Source organism: Channa argus, chromosome 1 (assembly GCF_033026475.1).
Source record: "Channa argus isolate prfri chromosome 1, Channa argus male v1.0, whole genome shotgun sequence".
Classification (NCBI taxonomy): Eukaryota; Metazoa; Chordata; class Actinopteri; order Anabantiformes; family Channidae; genus Channa; species Channa argus.
In genome coordinates, this window is record NC_090197.1 from 6,853,908 (window position 1) to 6,873,501 (window position 19,594).

The 19,594-nt window shown below is 37.6% G+C and overlaps 5 protein-coding genes across 8 annotated transcripts in view; 3 read left to right on the forward strand and 2 right to left on the reverse strand.

Annotated features, from left to right (window-relative positions):
- Window positions 1–19,594, forward strand: part of LOC137101015 (major histocompatibility complex class I-related gene protein-like) — a 207,927-nt gene that overhangs the window by 99,236 nt on the left and 89,097 nt on the right. The gene's annotated exons all lie outside the window — the stretch shown is intronic.
- LOC137100452 (major histocompatibility complex class I-related gene protein-like) overlaps window positions 1–19,594 on the forward strand; it is a 185,966-nt gene that overhangs the window by 67,799 nt on the left and 98,573 nt on the right. The gene's annotated exons all lie outside the window — the stretch shown is intronic.
- LOC137100410 (triggering receptor expressed on myeloid cells 1-like) overlaps window positions 1–19,594 on the forward strand; it is a 126,629-nt gene that overhangs the window by 59,278 nt on the left and 47,757 nt on the right. The window lies entirely within an intron of this gene.
- Window positions 4,881–19,594, reverse strand: part of LOC137100920 (major histocompatibility complex class I-related gene protein-like) — a 51,966-nt gene continuing 37,252 nt past the window's right edge. The window contains exons 4-7 of the mRNA XM_067478607.1: window positions 9,457–9,759; window positions 8,437–8,454; window positions 8,287–8,329; window positions 4,881–8,172 (exon numbers count right to left, since the gene is read on the reverse strand). Of these exons, the coding sequence (XP_067334708.1) occupies window positions 8,316–8,329; window positions 8,437–8,454; window positions 9,457–9,759 (335 nt within the window). The 3' untranslated portion in view covers window positions 4,881–8,172; window positions 8,287–8,315. The remainder of the gene's footprint in view (window positions 8,173–8,286; window positions 8,330–8,436; window positions 8,455–9,456; window positions 9,760–19,594) is intronic.
- Window positions 9,845–18,804, reverse strand: LOC137101072 (major histocompatibility complex class I-related gene protein-like). The gene is made up of 4 exons (XM_067478962.1): window positions 18,425–18,804; window positions 11,742–11,901; window positions 11,292–11,558; window positions 9,845–10,258 (listed from the first exon to the last, which is right to left on the reverse strand). Exons 2-4 carry the CDS (start codon window positions 11,788–11,790, stop codon window positions 9,996–9,998), a joined length of 579 nt encoding a protein of 192 aa, XP_067335063.1. The 5' UTR covers window positions 11,791–11,901; window positions 18,425–18,804; the 3' UTR covers window positions 9,845–9,995.

Below are 19,594 nucleotides of genomic sequence, written 5' to 3' on the forward strand. Positions count from 1 at the left end.
GTGGGACAAAGACCTTTATATTTCTACATGTTGGTGCCATCATCACTCGTTTCCATTACCTGTCCCCAATTAACCGAACATGCACGTCTGCGGACTGTGGGGGGGAACCAGCCGGAAACGGACCTAAATAGCGCGTGCACGGAAAACAGACTGATTAAAAACGGGACTTTACCTGGTGATGAAACGTGACACACGAGCAGCAGCGTCTCCATCTTGCTCTGAGAAAAATACTTTACATGGGAGTTGGATCCGTCGTTCTGTCGTCATGGAGGGAGGGGGCACAATCTGTCAGGGATTCCCACATAGTTTAACGCTGAGCTAAAGGCCAACAGGTCTGACAGGCTGCGTCATTGCATCTGCGTCTGCACTGACCCGTTAAATCCCGCTTCTGAAGAATCCGTGAAACGGGAGGATCGAACTCGTTTTTACTAACGGGGAGGCTAATTTGGCAGTTATAAAAAAAAAGGCTTTCAACTCGTCACATATACTGTAAGAAAATGTGTTTATAAAGTCTTCAAATTGTTAAACAAATAATAAATAATAAACACATTTTCATCCTGAAATCACGACACTTTCCGGCGTCACACTGCGCTGCACATGGAGCAACTTCACAGTACGAACACAGGAAAGTGAACTTTAGCTTAACCTTAAGAGAGAACATGGGTTTAGGTTTGACACCAACACTTTTCACAAATTGGGAAAACAACAGTAAAATGTCCCACATGTACGTCGTAGGACGTCCGTCCTACATGTGGGTCACGTGGACCAATCGTCAATAAAGTGCACAATGTCTGGCCTCCATCCCATGTCTTGTTCCCACCACCACCTCTTCTTCCTGTCCACTTCCAGTCCTTCCTGTAACTTTTCCACTCCACTTGTTACAGGTAAAAGTCGGGATTTCACACTTTACTTCAGCAAAATATAAGTCGTCAATATGAACTCAAAAACAGTGGGAACTGTCTGACCTGACCAACATTGGAGTTTAGTTTCAGCAGATGCAACACAACAAGAGAAGAACTTGAACTGAAAATTAACTCCTTTGTCTGTTGTGACACATAGAGGTCAAGAAGTAGTGTCCACTCCATTTTTTCCTCATGTTTTAGGTAATATGACGTCATTGCATTAGCTCTATTGGAATAACGCCTTGTAAAAGTCCACACACTCCTTCAGTAAGAATGGAATGAATGTGCAGCACAAACACTTTTTGTTTTAGCATCATGCCTCCTCCCTCTGTGGAGGCCTGTGATCTGTGACAGTTTCTCCTCCAAACAGTGTTTTCACACTTACTGGCACAGTGGCTTCATCTGTCAATGGGGTTAGTGTTCAAATGTCTGGACTCTGGAGGGAAACCACATCAGAGGGGAGAGCATGAAAACTTCAGACAGATAACACTGCAGCCTGCAGATGGGACTTAACCAGTGGTGCAGACTCGGATGAATCTATATTTGATGCTCTCAAAAGTTTTAAAAATCTGCTTTTGATCTAAGATAGAAGAATAATGCCATCATGGCAGGGTGGGTGTAATGTTCCTGTTATAAATTCATAATGATTTGATTTCACACAACTGCTAAAAATGAATTTAAAACTGTGGCTGTATGTGAGATGCTAGAATAATGTTTGGTCGAAAGTTTAAGGGACTTGTAAAAGCTTTTATTTGGATGAATGGGTCATGTGACTAGAGTTGGTGAGGGGCATCACAGTGGCATTATGGGTCAAGCCAACGTGGATATAGAGGAAAGACACACAGCCCCCAAATTACCTTATTCTGCACGTGGTTCCAGAGGCGCACACGAATACTGTGCTCCATTTATACTGATGTGTTGTTGTATGAACACGAGCCGGAGAGATTTAGACTTTGACTGGAAAACATGTATTCAGTTCAAATGTTTCATGTCCTTTGATTTCTTGTAGTTTTCACAGTGTCTAATGAGGAAAGAGACAGAGAGTAGAAAATAAACACATGATGCGTGGGCAGTATTTCTTTGGACCAGTGTAGTTACAATGGGACTCAGGGGTCTTCAAGGGGAACTGGGCTCTTATGGTAAAAAAGGATCATTGTTCATTTTTTTCATGATGTTATTTGAGCAGCACAGTTTTTTATCTAAATAACAACCAAGACAAGCGATAAGTTACAGTAGGATTTAGATCAGATTCAAACTTAAACATTAAACATTCATTATTACGGGAAACACACACACACACACACACACACACACGCACACACACACACAAACACACACACACACACAGCAAAAAAAGCCACAGAGAAGTAAACAGGGAAACTCTTTGTCTTAACAACACAATCACAATGCTGCTCTCTCTTCTCATTCGCTCACTATTCGTCCCTCGACCATCACACTTTGACTCTCGCCGACATGTGGAGAAGCCAGAAACACTGATATAATACTGAAAAGTGTGGATGCCTGAATAATACTGAGACTAATTTTCCAATGTTATGGTTCAACAGTACAACACAAGCAAATCAAAGCACATTTATCATGAAACAGTTTAACGTAAAAATAAAATACAACCAAATACCCGGAAGCAATTAGTGCAATGAATTTAAAAATTCTGTATATGTTGATATGATAACACTTAGAAAACAGTAGCAGGTGACCTAACAAGACTCTTTACTGTCTGAACAGTGGAAATGTTAATTCAGTGCTGTGTAAATGTGTCTCCCATTACTGGAGTTGCTGCTAATAACCATAGAAGCCACACATTAGACGACTACCTGCTTCAAATTTCAAAAGAGACACTTGAAGGATTAAGACATTATTAGTTTTTCTCATCTTTTTTCTTAAAATGTCTGCAGAAACAGTTTGGCGGCAGCACAAATTTCCTTCAGTTGTGGTTGTTCCTGGTTGTTTTCTTGGTGAGTAAATGAAATTCAGACTTGACCAAGTGCAAAGATTTGTGATGACACAGTAACTTCAGTGGAGTCTTCTATTAATTCTCACTGGGAGTCTGTGAAGACACATGAAGAAATGGTAAATTCTCAGAGGTAAAATTGGACATTATTAACTTTCATTAAGTGAATAATTTATCAGATTGTGCTGAAAAGTACCATTCTAAGATAAATGAATGTTGTCCAATCTGATTCTAGAGTCTAAGTGTGGAGGATGTTGTATATAGTGTGAAGCCACTAGGGTTTGATATATTTTGTTATTGGTTTGATTGGATTTAGATTTTAACTCATCACATTTATTTGGCATCCACAGTTACTTTTGACGTGAAGAAAATGACGGGGAAGAAAATGAACAGTTGATTATATAAAGCTTCTTCTTATGATTCCACATTATGCACCATGTGATTCATAAACATGAGCTCCATAGAAAATACTAGTTAAAAACTGAACTCTGGACATTATACCAACATTAACAGTACTCACTGTCATTTTATTCTCATGACAATGGAGATTCGGAGGCAGAAAACAGAAAAGTTCATGGAAAAAAAGGACACGACGTAAATTACTGATTATTATTAATAATAATAATCATTTATAATACATTTCAGAAAGGAAAACTTATTGTTTGCAGGACTGAATCCTGAAATACAGATGAGAAGTATTAAATATACCACAGTGAAAAGGATTAAAGAAACTTGTTAGATCAAAATCCATTTAAACAGCCACTGATCTGACAAAGTGATACAGCTGATACATAGTTGGACAAAATAATTTCAGTTCATGGACAAAAAAAAAACAACAAAGTCCCCCAGTTCACTAATTACTGCTTCAAATACACAGTAAGAGCAGGACATCATAACATACTGTACACTATGTTATTTAATCATCCACTGTGATCTTCTCTTAGTAAAGTTTTAACCATCAGACACATTTTTCAGAATTAGTATTTGTGACATGTTGTCATTTTGTAAAATCAACAATTTCAACCCAACAGTGGAGTAAAATGTCCACAGTCCAGTGATGCAGACTGACAGCAGCATCAGTCCTACAACAACTCCAATGAGAGCACCAACAGGAACCTGTGAGGGAGGAACTGGAACCAGAACACAACATTTACACACTTACACACGATTCCAGAATCCTGAGCCGGGTCAGGTTCAAGCAACAAAACCACTGACGTTAGGGTTAGAGAAAGATTGTCTGGACTATGTACTGCAGGACAGCATGTTACAGCAGAAAACGAAGCCGGATATTTTGGTTCATATCCATCGACTTCTTCAGTCTCACTGTCCCATTTACAGCCAGACATGTCCTATAAAACCTGAACACCTGGAATAAAAATGGAGATTTCAAGAAACTAGTGGGAGATGGTTTACACAGATATCACATTTCTCCCACAGAGACTCCAGAACTTGTGATTTTCATCCTCTGGGAGCTGAGTGGAGTTGAGATGAAGTTTTTTTTCTGTATTTCCAGTGGAATGGACAGAGCAGTATACAGTGTCTCTACATGTGTCCATGTGCTCTGGTGGTTTGTATCCACCACTAAATAAATAATGCAAAAATGAAAAACCAATAAACAAGAAGGAGGAACAAATAAAAATAAGCACACAGTACCTCCAGTGGGGTCCAGCTGCTGTTTTAAGGTCTCCAATAAAGCTTTTAAATCCTGATGTGCTCTTATGCAGGTCTGAATGTGCCACTGCTTCTGCTGAGGATCATCTTCAACTAGTTTCTTCACCCAGTCCTGTCTGGGTTCTGCCGTTTTGATGTCGCTGTCACAGTAACCCACCTGAACCCCATCTACCACCGAAACGGCCACAAATTCCGGGAAGGTTTGGACTCCAGGGGACGTGGTGAGGAAGTATAACAAGGAGTGTTTCACTGTGAGCCAAAGTACATTTTTCATAAATAATCAGTCGTCAGTAAACTCTCACTTTACTAGTTTAACAACAAAACATCGTACAATAAAACAGTCAGATATTTATTTTCTAATTAAATAAATGTCCAGTCCATGAAATTACAGTTTTGGTGCCACAGTTACATCACTGGGAACCTCTAAAGACAAATAAATTCAATGATAAGTTGAAAAACCTTTTGAACACTCTATTTATTTTTAATTTATTTAGAACATTCTTAAATATTTTAATGTAATAGTTCTAGCAGAAGTGGAAAGTTACTGACTACATGTCTAAACACTGGTGACCTACAACTCAAAATGTCGCCTTTGTATAGAAAATGTAACTGTAGGCAACATAAAGTAATGAAAACTCGTTCCACTTGTACTAATGCGTCCTTGTTGATGCTTTAAGTACAGTTAGCTAATAATACCTCAATACGTTTACATCTGTATGATTTTGAATGCAGGACTTCATTAAGTATTTATACATTGTTGTATTAGTACTTTTAAGTACTAAATACATGCAGGATGATAATCATACACTAAGCCAGCACACTGTTAAGTCCACAGCACAGTTTAAATGATGAAATATTCTCGGTGATCTGATGGAGGATGAATTTTAGTTTGACGATGAAGCGTCTAAAGCTAAAAGGATTCAAGAAACATGTTAGATCAAAATCCATTTAAACAGCCACTGATCTGACAAAGTGATACAGCTGATACATAGTTGGACAAAATAATTTCAGTTCATGGACAAAAAAACAACAAAGTCCCCCAGTTCACTAATTACTGCTTCAAATACACAGTAAGAGTAAAAAGTGGAGTAAAAATGTGTTGGAATGGACCAGTCACAGTCCAGACCTAAATCCAACTGAGAATCTGTGGCAGACTTGAAAATTGCTGTTCACAGACTCTCTCCATCCATTTCACTCTCCAGATGTGCAAAGCTGGTGGACAAACCCCAAAAGACCTGCTGCTGTAATTGCAGCAAAAGGTGGTTTTACAAAGTACTGACTCAGGGGGCTGAATATAAATGCAGCCACACTTTTCAGACATTTATCTGTAAAAAAGTTTGAAAAACATCTATCACTTTCCTTCCACTTGACATTTATGTGCCTCTTTGTGTTGATCTATCAAGTAAAATCCCAATAAAATACATTTACATTTGTGGTTGTAACGTGACTAAATGTGGAAAAGTTCAAGGGGCGTGAATACTTTTGCAAGGCACCGTACATCCACTGAGGATATCTACCGTGTAAAGTTACCATCTGCCAGTTCACAACTTTGATTAAAACTTTTGTCCTTTTATAATAAATGTTTTTGATATATTACATCATAGTTCAACCTGCATTTTAAGTGTGAGTTTCCAGAAAGAATTTTCCATAATGACTGAGCAAATCTTTCTTCATCACCGTGACTATGAAGGTCACATGAAGTTCACTTAAAGGAGCTGAGCAGAAGACGGACAAAAAGAGGTGAGGGGACAGTTAATCACTGGTGGAGAAAAGGACAAAATAAAAAACAAGACAAACAACAAAAGAAGTGATGTGGTATAAAAACACCATGTGCTGCATTATTGCAAAAGTATAGCTGAAAAGCAACATGATAAACACTTAACCTCATCATGTGATAAACATGCAAAGATATTCTAATGAAAAAACATTCAGACCCACAGGGCAGGAGAGGACATTTCACAGAAATGGCCCTGATTGTGATTCTTTACAAAAACACACACATATTTTTACCTTGTTGTATTTTTACCACTTTTTCTTAAATATGGGATCTGAATATTTCTCCCCCTGGTGCATTGTGGTCTAACAGGCATCAAATGTGTGGATGGAGTAATATGATATAACCACAATGTTTCCTCTTGTTATACTTGATCACTGGCAGAGGCCAATAAAGAGGCCACAACAACCAGTGTGGGTTAATGACCATAAGCACTATTTATTAAAAACATGTAAAAATGGAAAAGTAGAAGCCTGATATGAAGGGAGGCTGGAGTATCATAAATGTGCATTAACCATATAACAAACCAAAACCAAATTAAATAAGCACACAACAACCCACACAACATAAAAGTGAGTGAACCTACCACACACACAGCTGCAGGCCACAAAATCAGAAACAAAAAGACTTTGACTTTCAGTGAAGTCATCATGGACCATAAGATACATGAATCATTCCTCAATATAAATCTGTCCCCCACACTTTACCTTGTCCCACAGCTGCAGACAGCAGAGGACAGGCAGGGGAACAGCTACTGTTTACAGAGAAACTCTAAAAGGTTTTCTGTCTTTGTTTTCTGTCACTGTAAATATGACAATTGTATTTTAACTGGTGATTTAAATATCCATGTTGATAACAAGGCAGCTAAGTGATGAATTTTATCAATTTGTTAGACTGTAAGAACATCACTCATCATGTTAATGAGCAAACTCAGTGTAGGGCAAACTCTGGACATTGTCTTAGTGTAATCATGTCCTATGTTGCTGCTCTGTCAGACCATCACTGCATATTTGCATATATACATTTTTTCCACTGTTTTACTTCAGAAGTAACGGCAAATTTATTGGCACATGGCACATTTTTTGACTTATGTGCAGAAAGAAATTTTACAAGAAAAAAATGTATAAAATTATTTTCCCCAGGTTTACTTTGTAAACCATAGACAAACCAAAGGTGCTTTTTAACACAATTGAGAACATTTAAAACCCAATCGAAAACAATACCAACCACATAGACGACCAAACATCTTCACAAACTTCTTTCAAGACAACACAGCTACCATCAGTTGTGACATCAGCACAAAACATGCAGTGGACAATCTCCATTCTGGGAGCCTGTCAAGAAATTCATAAAAATGTGCTGTGATAAACACTTTGACTTAACCAGATTTTGGATGGAAATATTTTGCAAAAATTGAAATTGATGTTCAGCGGCGCATGATCCTTCTGTGCTCTCCTGAAGTCGACAACCATTTCCTTGCAGAGTGAGGTGTTCAGGCCCAGCATGCTCAGCTTCATGCTGAGTTGCTGTGGGATGATTGTGTTGGACGCTGAACTGAAGTCTATAAACAGCATTTGGCTGTCTTTTGGCTGTCTTTATTGTCCAGATCAGTAAGTGACAGGTGCAAAGTGGAGGTGATGGCATCGTCCGTTGAGCTTTTGGGACGGTACGAATCCTGCAGTGGGTCTAGTGTAGGTGGTAGCATGGTCTTGATGTGCTTCATGACCAGCCTCTTCCAGCGCTTCATGATAATAGGTGTGAGTGCAATGGGACAGTGGTTGTTGAGGCAGGACACTGGTGATTTCTTCAGGACAGGGACAATGGTTGTGGTTTTGAAGCACATCGGGACAACAGCTCTGCTCAGAGAGATGTTACAGATGTCTGTGAGAACATCTGCTAGCTGATCTGTGCATCCAATACAAATCTACATCTTAACTACATGTAAAATACAATAACAATAAATGGCTCACTGTGATCAGTCAGGAGCTGAGTTTCTGTCTCATGACAAAGAGTCTGAAGGAGAAAGCATAAATGTATTTAGTAACAAGCAAATAATGTCACTTTAAATTCTTAATAACAAAGCATTGATTTATTGCTAAACTCCATAAGAGTAAACTTACTGTTTGCAGGTCTGAATCCTGAAACAAGAGTTTACATTATTAAATTAAAAGATAATTCACTTTGACATTAACGAGGTATTTTTCTGAAATAAGTTTGTCAAAGTCAACAACTTATATTGACCATGGTTGATGTAAAATGTCAATAAAAGGGGAGAATACTTTTGACAAGCACTGTACATGTCACTTAGTGGAGCAATTCATAGGTTTTTAAATCTCTTTAGGACTTTGAGACAGACAGACATAAACTGTGAGTAAAGGGGATTCATTGCTGGTTTAAATGTCACTATGTGAACTGTTGATCCTTTTAGAAAATGACCCAAGTTGAGCATGTTTACTTCACCTGCTGAGAATTTCCATTGTGTCCTTTTGGTAGAAAAGTTACAGCCAGTTTTTCTAACATATTATCAATTTTTGACATTGGTTGAACCTACAAATTTATTACCACAGTGGAGTAAAAATGGTACAATAACTAAAAACATCTGTCTCTCACAATTGTTCTTCTTCCACCAGATAAAGAGTCCAGTGATGCAGACTGACAGCAGCATCAGTCCTACAACAACTCCAATGACAGCACCAACAGGAACCTGTGAGGGAGGAACTGGAACCAGAACACAACATTTCCAGTTTGTCTCTGCCAGTGGATGAAGATGAACATGGAATCCACTTTAAGTTTCATATGAATAAGACAGTAGACGCCGTTTCATTTTATTTGCTTCACTAAAGGTCAAATCTAAGAATATTGTTCTTGTTTGTTTGAATTATGTCCCTCAGATATTATGACTTGATAAGTACAATGTTATCAAGTGAACTATGGAAATTTGACCTAAGGTGTAAACCAGACTAATTCTGTTGGCTTAAGGTGAAGGATTCAAATGTAAATCAGGAATTAGCATCAAAACATGTCCACATTTGAACATTTGACAACAAATATTTGTAGTTGGGATCAGAGATTTACTTTAGTGAAAAAACTAAAACCTTGTGTGTATTTTTTATTTTCATCATATCTGACTCCAGTCTTACCCCAGTTGGTCCTGATCACAGCTTTGTCCAGTTTAATGACAGGGCTGTTCCTCACACCAGAGAGCTGAAACACACAGTCGTATCTCCTCCAATCTTCAGGTTTGACTGATGAAATGTTCAGATCAACTCTCATCTGGAAGGTTCCATCATGGTTGGGGAGGATCTCTCCATGGTCCACGTCCTCATGAAGCTCCTGTCCATCTTTCCTCCAGTACATTGTGGCTCTGTCAGGGTAGAAACCTGTAGCGTGGCAGCTGACTGGAGAGGACGGAGACTTCTGGAGGAGAGACACTGAGGGAAGATCTGGAAGAAAGAGGGAGAAAAGGTTAAAGAACGGATGAAAGCAGTAAACCACGGAGGCTGAGAAAGATCAGAAAAGGTAAATGAGAAAAGAAAAAAAACAATAATAAGATTAAACTCAATAGGGACGTATCAGGATTAAAAGAGAAAAAGGGGGAGAAACAATTAAAGACATAATTCAGTGTTTATATGAACATAGTTTAGTAACATATAGAATTATCAGGTCAGGTCATGTGATTCTACCTGTTCTTACAAATTACAAACATCCTCAGCCTCTCAGGATAAATCTGAGTGAGGAAATTAACATTATGTTCTATTCTGGCTTTGTCAGCCTCCCATTCCTGTTGGATGACGTCGGCCTCTGGTTTCAGAGAGATCCACATTCGCTTCTTCAGGTCAAATGACATGAAGTCTTCTCCATCATAACCATACTGTAAAAAAACTGTCTGTCCAGTCTGTTCATCCAATTCACAGCCTTCCATCAACTGTAAGATGTGGACACCTGAGAACAACAGAGAATTTTTTCAGTCGATTTTCTGTGGATGAGTTGTACAGTTTAATGGTCACTGGGAGAAATGTTCTCTTCTGTTGCTCTTTGAAGCACAGTGATGAGTTTCTGATGTGTCTCCAGGCCTCCTGATTAATTTGTCTAGTCACTTGGTGAAGGTTACCTTCATAAACATGAACCTGCTGAACACTCTGCATCAATCATTAGCAGCCTGAGTCCATCACTGCCATCCACAACCACAATATCACCCAGACTTTTATTGGAATTATCTTCCAGAAGTCGACACATATACATCATTCTTTGACAAGAATATATCTAGTACTAAGAGGTGGGGAACAACATGCACAGGAATGAACCTAACATGCATGTTGTTGGACTGTGGGAGGAAACCAGAGTACATGGAGGAAACCCACACAAACACAGGGAGGACATGCAAACTCCACACAGAAAGGCTGCAGCCGGCAGGTGGATTCAAACGGGGACCTTTTAGCTGTGGACACTCCCCCACTGTGCTGCCCAGACTGGGTCATATAAGATTATTAATAAAGTGAAGATGTAAAAGTCTGTGGAATGCACAGAGATTTGTGGTAGAAAAACTAGTATTTTCCTGATTAGTAAGTGAGCAGATGTGCACAGGATTACTGACAAATAATCAGTGTAATAGCTTTCTGACAAATGAGCTGCAGTAAAATGTATATTATACTATTATACTATATACTATACTCATGTGATGCAGAAAAAGAACAAACAATTTCACATTCAAGTAAAGCAGTATTTTTTCCTCATACTTAATGATCAGTGTGTTTTCAAGATGAGGTCATGAAGCAGAAATCAGTTCACACTTTCATTCTTGTGCTGTGGATCAGTGTGTTGTGGTCTTGATATGTCATTTCTGTGAGGAGCAGCCATGTCATGTAATTCAAGCTCAGAGGCCCTGTCACCTTTAATCTGCCCCCAGTGAAAACTTTACTACTTTTCTACTTTCCAAGTAGAACAGTTTAAAAGTAGAACATAGAACATACTGCACCTCCACTTTGATTGAAGTGCTGCATAATTCTTTCAAGTCTGGATTTAAAGCGTTTAGGCTGTATCTCGAAACATTCTTCAGTATACAGCTCCATTAGCCAAAGATTGTCTTTGAACAGTTTTGTCCACACATCGTGATTTACTTCCATGGTTCTGTTGCTGTTGCAGTAACCTGCCTCAATGTCCTCAACCAGGGCAACAATCACCAAATCTGGGAGGTTTTGAATTCCAGAAGATGCAGTGATGAGAAACTTAAGGGAATGTTTCACTGTGAGACAACATAAAAATACATTCAGTATTCAGCCTTAATATACTGTACACATATTGTCCCAAATGGGACATTTACAGTCTGAACATGTTCAGTTGTCTTTTCAAACTGAGGTAAAACTGTGGACGCAGGGACAAAGTGCAGACTGAAGTAAAGAGTTTAGAGATTGAAATGTGAACTTACCTGGTGATGAAACGTGACACAAGAGAAGCAACAGAAATAACGACTTCATCCTGATTTGATCAAGAATCACGGAGAAATAATCGAGTTGCTTCGGTCTCTGTGAAAGATGGGAGTGGTTGGATATTTGGCACAAATCCCACAACGTCGCCAGATTTCAATGCTGCGATAATAAGAAAACACTGAAATAGTAAAGTAGAGACAAGAACCTAATACAAATGTCCTTAAAAAGCCATTTGTTTCATTGATGATACACCGCGTATTTAAATGAGTTTTCCTTTCTTTTGAGTTACATTACATGTTAAATGTCTCCCCCCTCTGGACAGATCAGGAAGTGACTTATAACGGGACCCACTTTACAACATGATACACAAATGTGTTTCTGAGGAACAAACATTACAGAATAATTAGGAAATGAAGTTCCTACGTCTGTATATCCACAATTGTCACTATAAATTGTGAATTATGTGATTAAAATCCTGTTTAAATATAGAAAAATTAAGTCAGCCGAATTTACTGTTAGTAGCTGCTGTTTACACCGTTTACTGTACTGATATCTATCAATATTATTTATTTTTAATTGAATATTATGTATAATTAAATTTATTATGGCTATGCAATTCCTTAAAAAGCTTCATAGATATAATACAGTGTGATGTTTTAGAGTGAAGGGTTTGCTTTCAACTATGATGTTAAAAACACTTACTGTCGTTTAAAAACAGTGATACCGTCTAAAAATACCCCAGTATCAGTAAAAGTCTATCAGTGACACTAAAGGGAACAGAACTGTAAAATACATAAGTAACAGCAAAATAATGTTTGTAATGTATCAAACGTATAAATGTTCAATAGAGAAAGGTTCCTTTCAGAAATACATATTATATCATTTATATTATTTATGTTACACTTTTTATAACATGTTACAGGACAACATAAATTGTTAAAAATATCTATATCAAATAGCAAATATCTATCTATCTATCTATCTATCTATCTAGATATCTCCTGTAATAGCAGCATTTAGTTCTACAGTGTGTCAGATCCTATGAGACTGACACTCTGAGCTGGAATCCATGACACAAGTGGGATGTGGAGGAACAGTAGGAGTGTAGCCTAGAAGTTCAGGTCTTGGACCCAAACTGCAGCCTCATTGTTAAATAGGAGTAAAATATGAAGTCAGCAGCTGGAGACGAGTATGAATGTGAGAGACACTGAGGGAGGAACTGGAGGAAGGGGATTTTAGTTTTAGCTTCCTGTAGTTCACATAGTCCTTCAGGAATTAAGGGCAATAACTGGTGAGTAATATGTTACTTGAATAAAAAAAAAAAAACATTGTTTTAACCCCACGTATGTTTGTAGATTGCAGCCTGTTCTGAGAAACAGCCACCTCTGCTTCTTCTGGTCCAGTGTTATGAAGCCTTGTCCATCAAAACCAAACTGTTGATGTCCAACAATGTCTTCAGTCTCATCTTTACATTAAGAGCCAAACATCTCCTGCAAAATGTGAACATCTGGGTCACAGAGACTTCAGTCAACAAGGGTTGTAGTCAGTTGTAACAGATATTAGGAAATAACTACTATGTACACACTTTCTCATTTTCAACTTTATTATCGGACTGAGGGTGTTTTCTCTTAAACCAATCAGATTCTGCCACAGTGTCTGTGAGCCAATCATCTCATAGCTGTCTACATTTAAATCAGTGCTGGCTTCTAAAAATTCTGTGTCTATGTACATGTTTGTAGGGAACATAACAAAGCACATGACTGTCTGATGTGTAGATGCACATGTTCAAATTTGATTTACAGTCAGATAGAATTGATCAAAGTCTGTTTATGTTGTGTATCTACATACTTGTGTGAAGAATTAATATATAGAAATAACTAAACAAAACACAGTAGCTACAGTATAAAAGAGAGACAAGCCTCCACGTTTGTTTAAGTGCTGTTCTACATTCTCTAATTCTGCTTTTGAGGACACACATGTGACAATCAAGACGTCACTGCACCAGTCCAAGTGCTCAGGATCAGATTCCAGAACATTTTGGAACTTTTTTAAATTCTGCTTTCTTTATGCTGCAGTCACAACTGAACTCCATTAAACACTGAAACAATGACAAATGTGTCATTTGTTAGGAAAAAAGAACTTAGAACAAGTTCTCACTAGTACAAGTGAAAAAATCTGTTTGGACAATGCAGTAAATGTTTAATGTGTAAGTAAGTCCAAGTTAGAAAACTCCCCTGATTCTAAATTTAGCTCAAAACTGGAAGAGTCTTGTTTCACAGGAGCAGGTCTCAGGACTGTGCTTGACCCAAGTGGATCCAAATGAACACGAACATGAGCCATATCAGCTGTGACCAGATTAGCAGTCATGCAGAGAAGAGAATGAGGACTGACTGAGCTTCCACACATCTTTGCGTCTAAAGCCCAAAAGCACCTGAGGCAAACTGCAACAGGCTGAATGTATTTACATGCCGACAATAAATTAAATTAATGTTATGTAACCTCAGCAGCTGCTTATGCAAAAAAAAAAAAAAACACTGCATGTGTGGATGTAGAGTCTGGAGTGGTCTTAAAAATACAAAAAAAAAACAAAACAAAAACCAAAAGAGGCTCAGTCTGTCTGCAAGATGAGCAAGATGGACACAAACCATTTACAGGTGCTGGTCATATAATTAGAATATCTTCACAAAGTTGATTTATTTCACTAATTCCATTCAATAAGTGAAACTTGTATAATGTTTACATTCATTCCACACAGTCTGATATATTTCAAATGAATATTTCTTTTAATTTTAATGAAAACCACAAATTCAGTATCTCAGAAAATTAGAATTTACTTAAGACCAATACAAAGAAAGGATTTTTAGAAATCTTGGCCAACTGAAAAGTATGAACATGTACAGCACTAAATACTTAGTTGACAATACTGTACTTTTTAATAGCTGTACTTTTGCCTGAATTACTGCAGCAATGCGGCTTGGAGTCGATCAGTCTGTGGCACTGCTCAGGTGTAATGAGAGCCCAGGTTGCTCTGATAGTGGCCTTCAGCTCTTCAGCAGAAAAGGGGAATGTGGTCCATCTCATCATAAACTACAGTAAACTTCTAATACAAAGACTAAACACAAAGTAGGTTTAAATGTTAAATGCACTTACTGAAGTAAATAAGTCACTTTGAGCTCATTTGACCTAATAACCTGATTGTGCCACATTTAGCAGCAACAAACACTTCAGATAACTGGAGTTCAGTATTAGAGGTGCAGTGGTCCAATCTTCTTCAGACACAGAAATGATCATAAACTCACAAGAACAAATGAAAATTGTTCAGTCATATCAGATTTCACAGATATCAAATCAATTCTATTTACCTGCACAGTGACTCCTGAAGGTGCTTCACAAACAGCATGAAATTAATACATTTTAAAATAAAAATATCACCTGGTGTTAAAGGTGACATTTCTGTCTGTGCATTATGTGCAAACACAGACATTTTTAATGACACATTGGACAAAAGAGTTGACAACCACGATAAAATCAGCTGTTTCATTATTGTGTCTTCAGATGTAAAAAACACTCTCACATAACCAGTTTGATTCATCTGTGATCTTCTGATAGTTATATGTTCAGATTAAATGAAAACACAAACTCAGGTTTGATGTCACAGTAGCTTCACAGGACGTCTCTTCTTATGTCTCTGGGCCCTGTTAAGACACATTATAAAGCACCTTAAAATATGTTTGTGATACTGGGCTATGAAAAAAATCTCTATTATATTTTATTTTACACTTGCACTCAAATATTATCTGAATGTAAACTACAGGATCATAATTATACATTATGATATAAGCTACAACATGAACAACACCTGGTGGTTTTAAAATACAAATCTTATGTTTTAATATGTGTTTTGTACTTTATTAAAATGTAGTTTATCTGTTTAGTACTTTTACTTGAGTATTGAGTGTGTGTGTACTTCTACCACCTCAGTACACAGTATATCACAGTTTGCAGTGTTTGGGGCTGTGTAGCTGCAGATTGCTCAGAGTGGACATCCTGAAACTTGTCTTCCATGATAATATTAATAGTAATAATATTGTAGCTGATGTTTGTAGTACTGGTATGTACACAGCATATTGTAGTTGAAATAATGAAGTACTCACTGTGATCAGTTTGTTGTCAACTGATAAAGAGTCTGAAGCAGAAAATTAAGTGAAATTATTGAATCTGAAATTAACAGTTATTTAAAGACAACATTAAATGAAAGACAAGACTGGACACTAATTATTGATCAGCTACTAACAGTAATATCAAACAAATTAAATGTATAAATTGGATTTGATAAACTTTAGTTTATAGTTCTGAAACTTTAAAAACAGATGAAAAACAGCTCAACAGATTCTGTACAGTGACTGAAGACTCCATATCTGATTTTTCTTGGGTTTTCAGAAGTTACTGAATCAGCCAGACTTTAAAATAAATTAATAAAAAAAGAAAATATATTTTATGTGTTGTCCCTGAGTTAAATCAACATATTAAATCCAACAGTGGAGTAAAAATGTCTTTATCATGAATAAAACCATCTTTGTTTCTCACCATTGTTGTTCTTCTTCCTCCAGATGAAGAGTCCAGAGATGCAGGCTGACAGCAGCATCAGTCCTACAACAACTCTGACAGCACCAACAGGAACCTGTGAGGGAGGAACTGGAACCAGAACAGAAGATTATTGAACCTGGTTTCTCACACACACATTGGTGTGTTTTATTCAGACGTTCTGTGTTCACATTATTGTAGTTGACTTTGATCAGTACACTGTTATAGGAGCTGAAATATGAACAGAAAATGAAATTGTCTTTGGTCAAAAGCTTAAGATTCACATTTAAAATATCCTAATAACTCAGGAAAACATTTGAACTGACAACTAATTTCTAATGGCATGAAAATGTGGGTTGAATTTAGGAAATAACATTAGTTAAAAGATAAACTGGTTTGTGTTTTAAATCTGCATCATATCTGAATCCAGTCTTACCCATTCCTGTTGGATGACGTCGGCCTCTGGTTTCAGAAGGATCCACGTTCCCTTCTTCAGGTTAAATGACATGAAATCTTTTCCATGATAACCATACTGTGAAAAAACAGTCTGTGTTTTTTCATCCAAATTACAGCTTTGCATCAACTGTAAAATGTGGACACCTGGGACACACAGAGAAAAACAGTTTACAATAATGTCTCCAGTGGAAAGATGATCCTAACAATAAAGAATGTTTTATCAAGTACTGCTCTTCTCCCAGTGGTTTGTTTGACTCAAAACCAGATTCTGTGAAACACTCAGTCGTGATCAGTTTTGGTAAAACACGAACCTGCTAAACACCTGCATCAATCATTAGCAGCCTGAGTTCATCACTGGCATCAATAACTACAATATTACCCAGACTTTTATTGGAATTTTATCCCATTCTACAGGCTTCACAAACTGTATGTATTTTCCTGTTGTAATAATGTAGTCAGCAAGCTTAATGTGCAGAAATGCTTATATATGACCTCTTACCAACACTTTAAACAGCAATTCATAATCACAACAAATAACATGAACTTCTCCCTGGACATGGCTAGTACAATGGGACATGGTGCTGTAAGGCGGCAGCACTTACCACTCCCCCACCGTGCTGCTCAGAATGGTTCATGTAAGATTATCAATAAATTAAAGAACTGCAATTCTGTTGAGTGCACAGACATTTTTGGTAGTAAAACATTTGTATTTTCCTGTTTTGCACCTTTCGAATTATAATAGAATGTCAATGGTAAAAATTAAACCAAAAGAGAAACGTTCATGAAGTTTGTCGTTCTGTCAGTGTGTGACGTGTGTGTGCACAAGCAAAAAGCCACAACACAACCAAATTCTGAAACTTACTCTGCCCCCAGTGACAACTTCCTCCCTATAGTTTACAAGAAAGATAAAGAACTGTTTCAAAGTACAACATGGAAACTTCTGTACCTCCACTTTGATTGAAGTGCTGCATAATTCTGTCAAGTCTGGGTTTAAAGCGTTTAGGCAGAGTCTCAAAACACTGTTGAGTGTACAGCTCCAGGAGCCAAGGATTTTCTTTGAACAGTGTTTTCCACACATCGTGATTTACTTCAATGGTTTTGTTGCTCTTGCAGTAACCTGCCTGAACGTCATCAACCAGGACAACAACCACCAACTCTGGGAGGTTTTGGATTCCAGAAGATGCAGTGATGAGAAACTTAAGGGAATGTTTCACTGTGAGACAACATAAAAAGGCTATAAGTCAAAGCAATTTTATTTATATAGCACATTTCATACACAAAGCAACTCAAGGTGCTTTACAAAAGATAAGAAGAATGAAAACACAGGACAAACTAGAAAACACATTTGCATGACTCAGCTTTTCTGCGATATCGAATTCTACAAATATTTTTACGATGATAAAAAACAGATAATGCAGGTCTGAATATAAAACGTCTCCCAGATCTTTTATAGTAAGACTTACACTATATGACACTATGAAATAAGGTACATTCAGTACAGCCTTACTATACTGTGGACATGTTGTCATCACACTCACACAAATTTGACTTTTACAGTCAAACTGAGATAAAACTGTGGACGCAGGGACAAAGTGCAGACTTTACAGAAGTAAAGAGTTTAGAGATTGAAATGTGAACTTACCTGGTGATGAAACGTGACAGAAGAGAAGCAACAGAAATAACGACTTAATCCTGATTTGATAAATTGGTTCAGTCCTTGTAAACATTTGAGTGGTGGGTTGTTTTTCAGAATTTCTGCAAGACGTCGCCAGATGTCCAATGCTAAAAGACGCAGAAGTAGACGATGAAGTAGGAAAGTAGAGACAGGAAGCTAAAAAAAATCGTCCCTAAAAGCCATTTTTGGAGTTGGTCTATCGTAAACGTTTCTTCTCTTATGGGTGTTGCATTAGATGCTACATGTCTCCTCCTATGATCACATGTAAACGTTTCCCAAAAAAGCAAGAAGCGACTTTACAACACTTCACAAAACAACAAACAAACACGTTTCCGCTCCGCCCACAAACGCTCCGCCCACAAACGCTCCGCCCACAAACGCTCCGCCCACAAACGCTCCGTCCTTTAGCAAGACGCGACTTTACAGCGCTTCGACTTTACAAACATGTTTCTGCGGACGCACGTTTGAGTGTGTGTGTGAGAGAGTGAGAGAGTGTGTGTGTATGTTTGTGAGTGTGAGTGTGAGACAGGGGTGTATTATGTCTCATAGTTGCAAAGAAACAAACAGTATTTGATCTTTCTGACTGTTTTTAGCTTCTATTTTGTCACCAGGTCAAATTGACCCGAACAGCACTTTTGTAATAGAAACATGTAGGGGGGGGTTGCAAATATGTGAACTGAATTTTTATTTTATATGTTGATTATACTAAATAAGCCAAGCAGGAGAAGTTTCAAAGTGAAAAAATACTTGTAAGTATTTTTTTTTTAGATTGTTAAACTTTAAAACGGGTCAATTTGACCCTGAACATAACAGGAGGGTTAAAGACATGATTAAGGTGAATTTAGAACATTAGAAGGAAACTGCCACAAAAGTCACTATTTGTATTTATTACCTACAAAGTAAAGGTTTTCTCACACGGTGGCTGTTACACAAACCTGCTGTATTTCTAAAAAATATAGACTCAGCTGTGTAAGCATCACATCTCACTACATTGTGTGTGTGTGTGTGTTAAAAATCAATGCTTGTTGCTTTAAACTTCTTGACACATTCGCTCTCTCTCTTCAGTGCTGAAAGAGAAACCGATGAGCAACAAAAAAGGAGGGAAATGGTCCAAGTGGCTGAGTCTGAAAACGATCC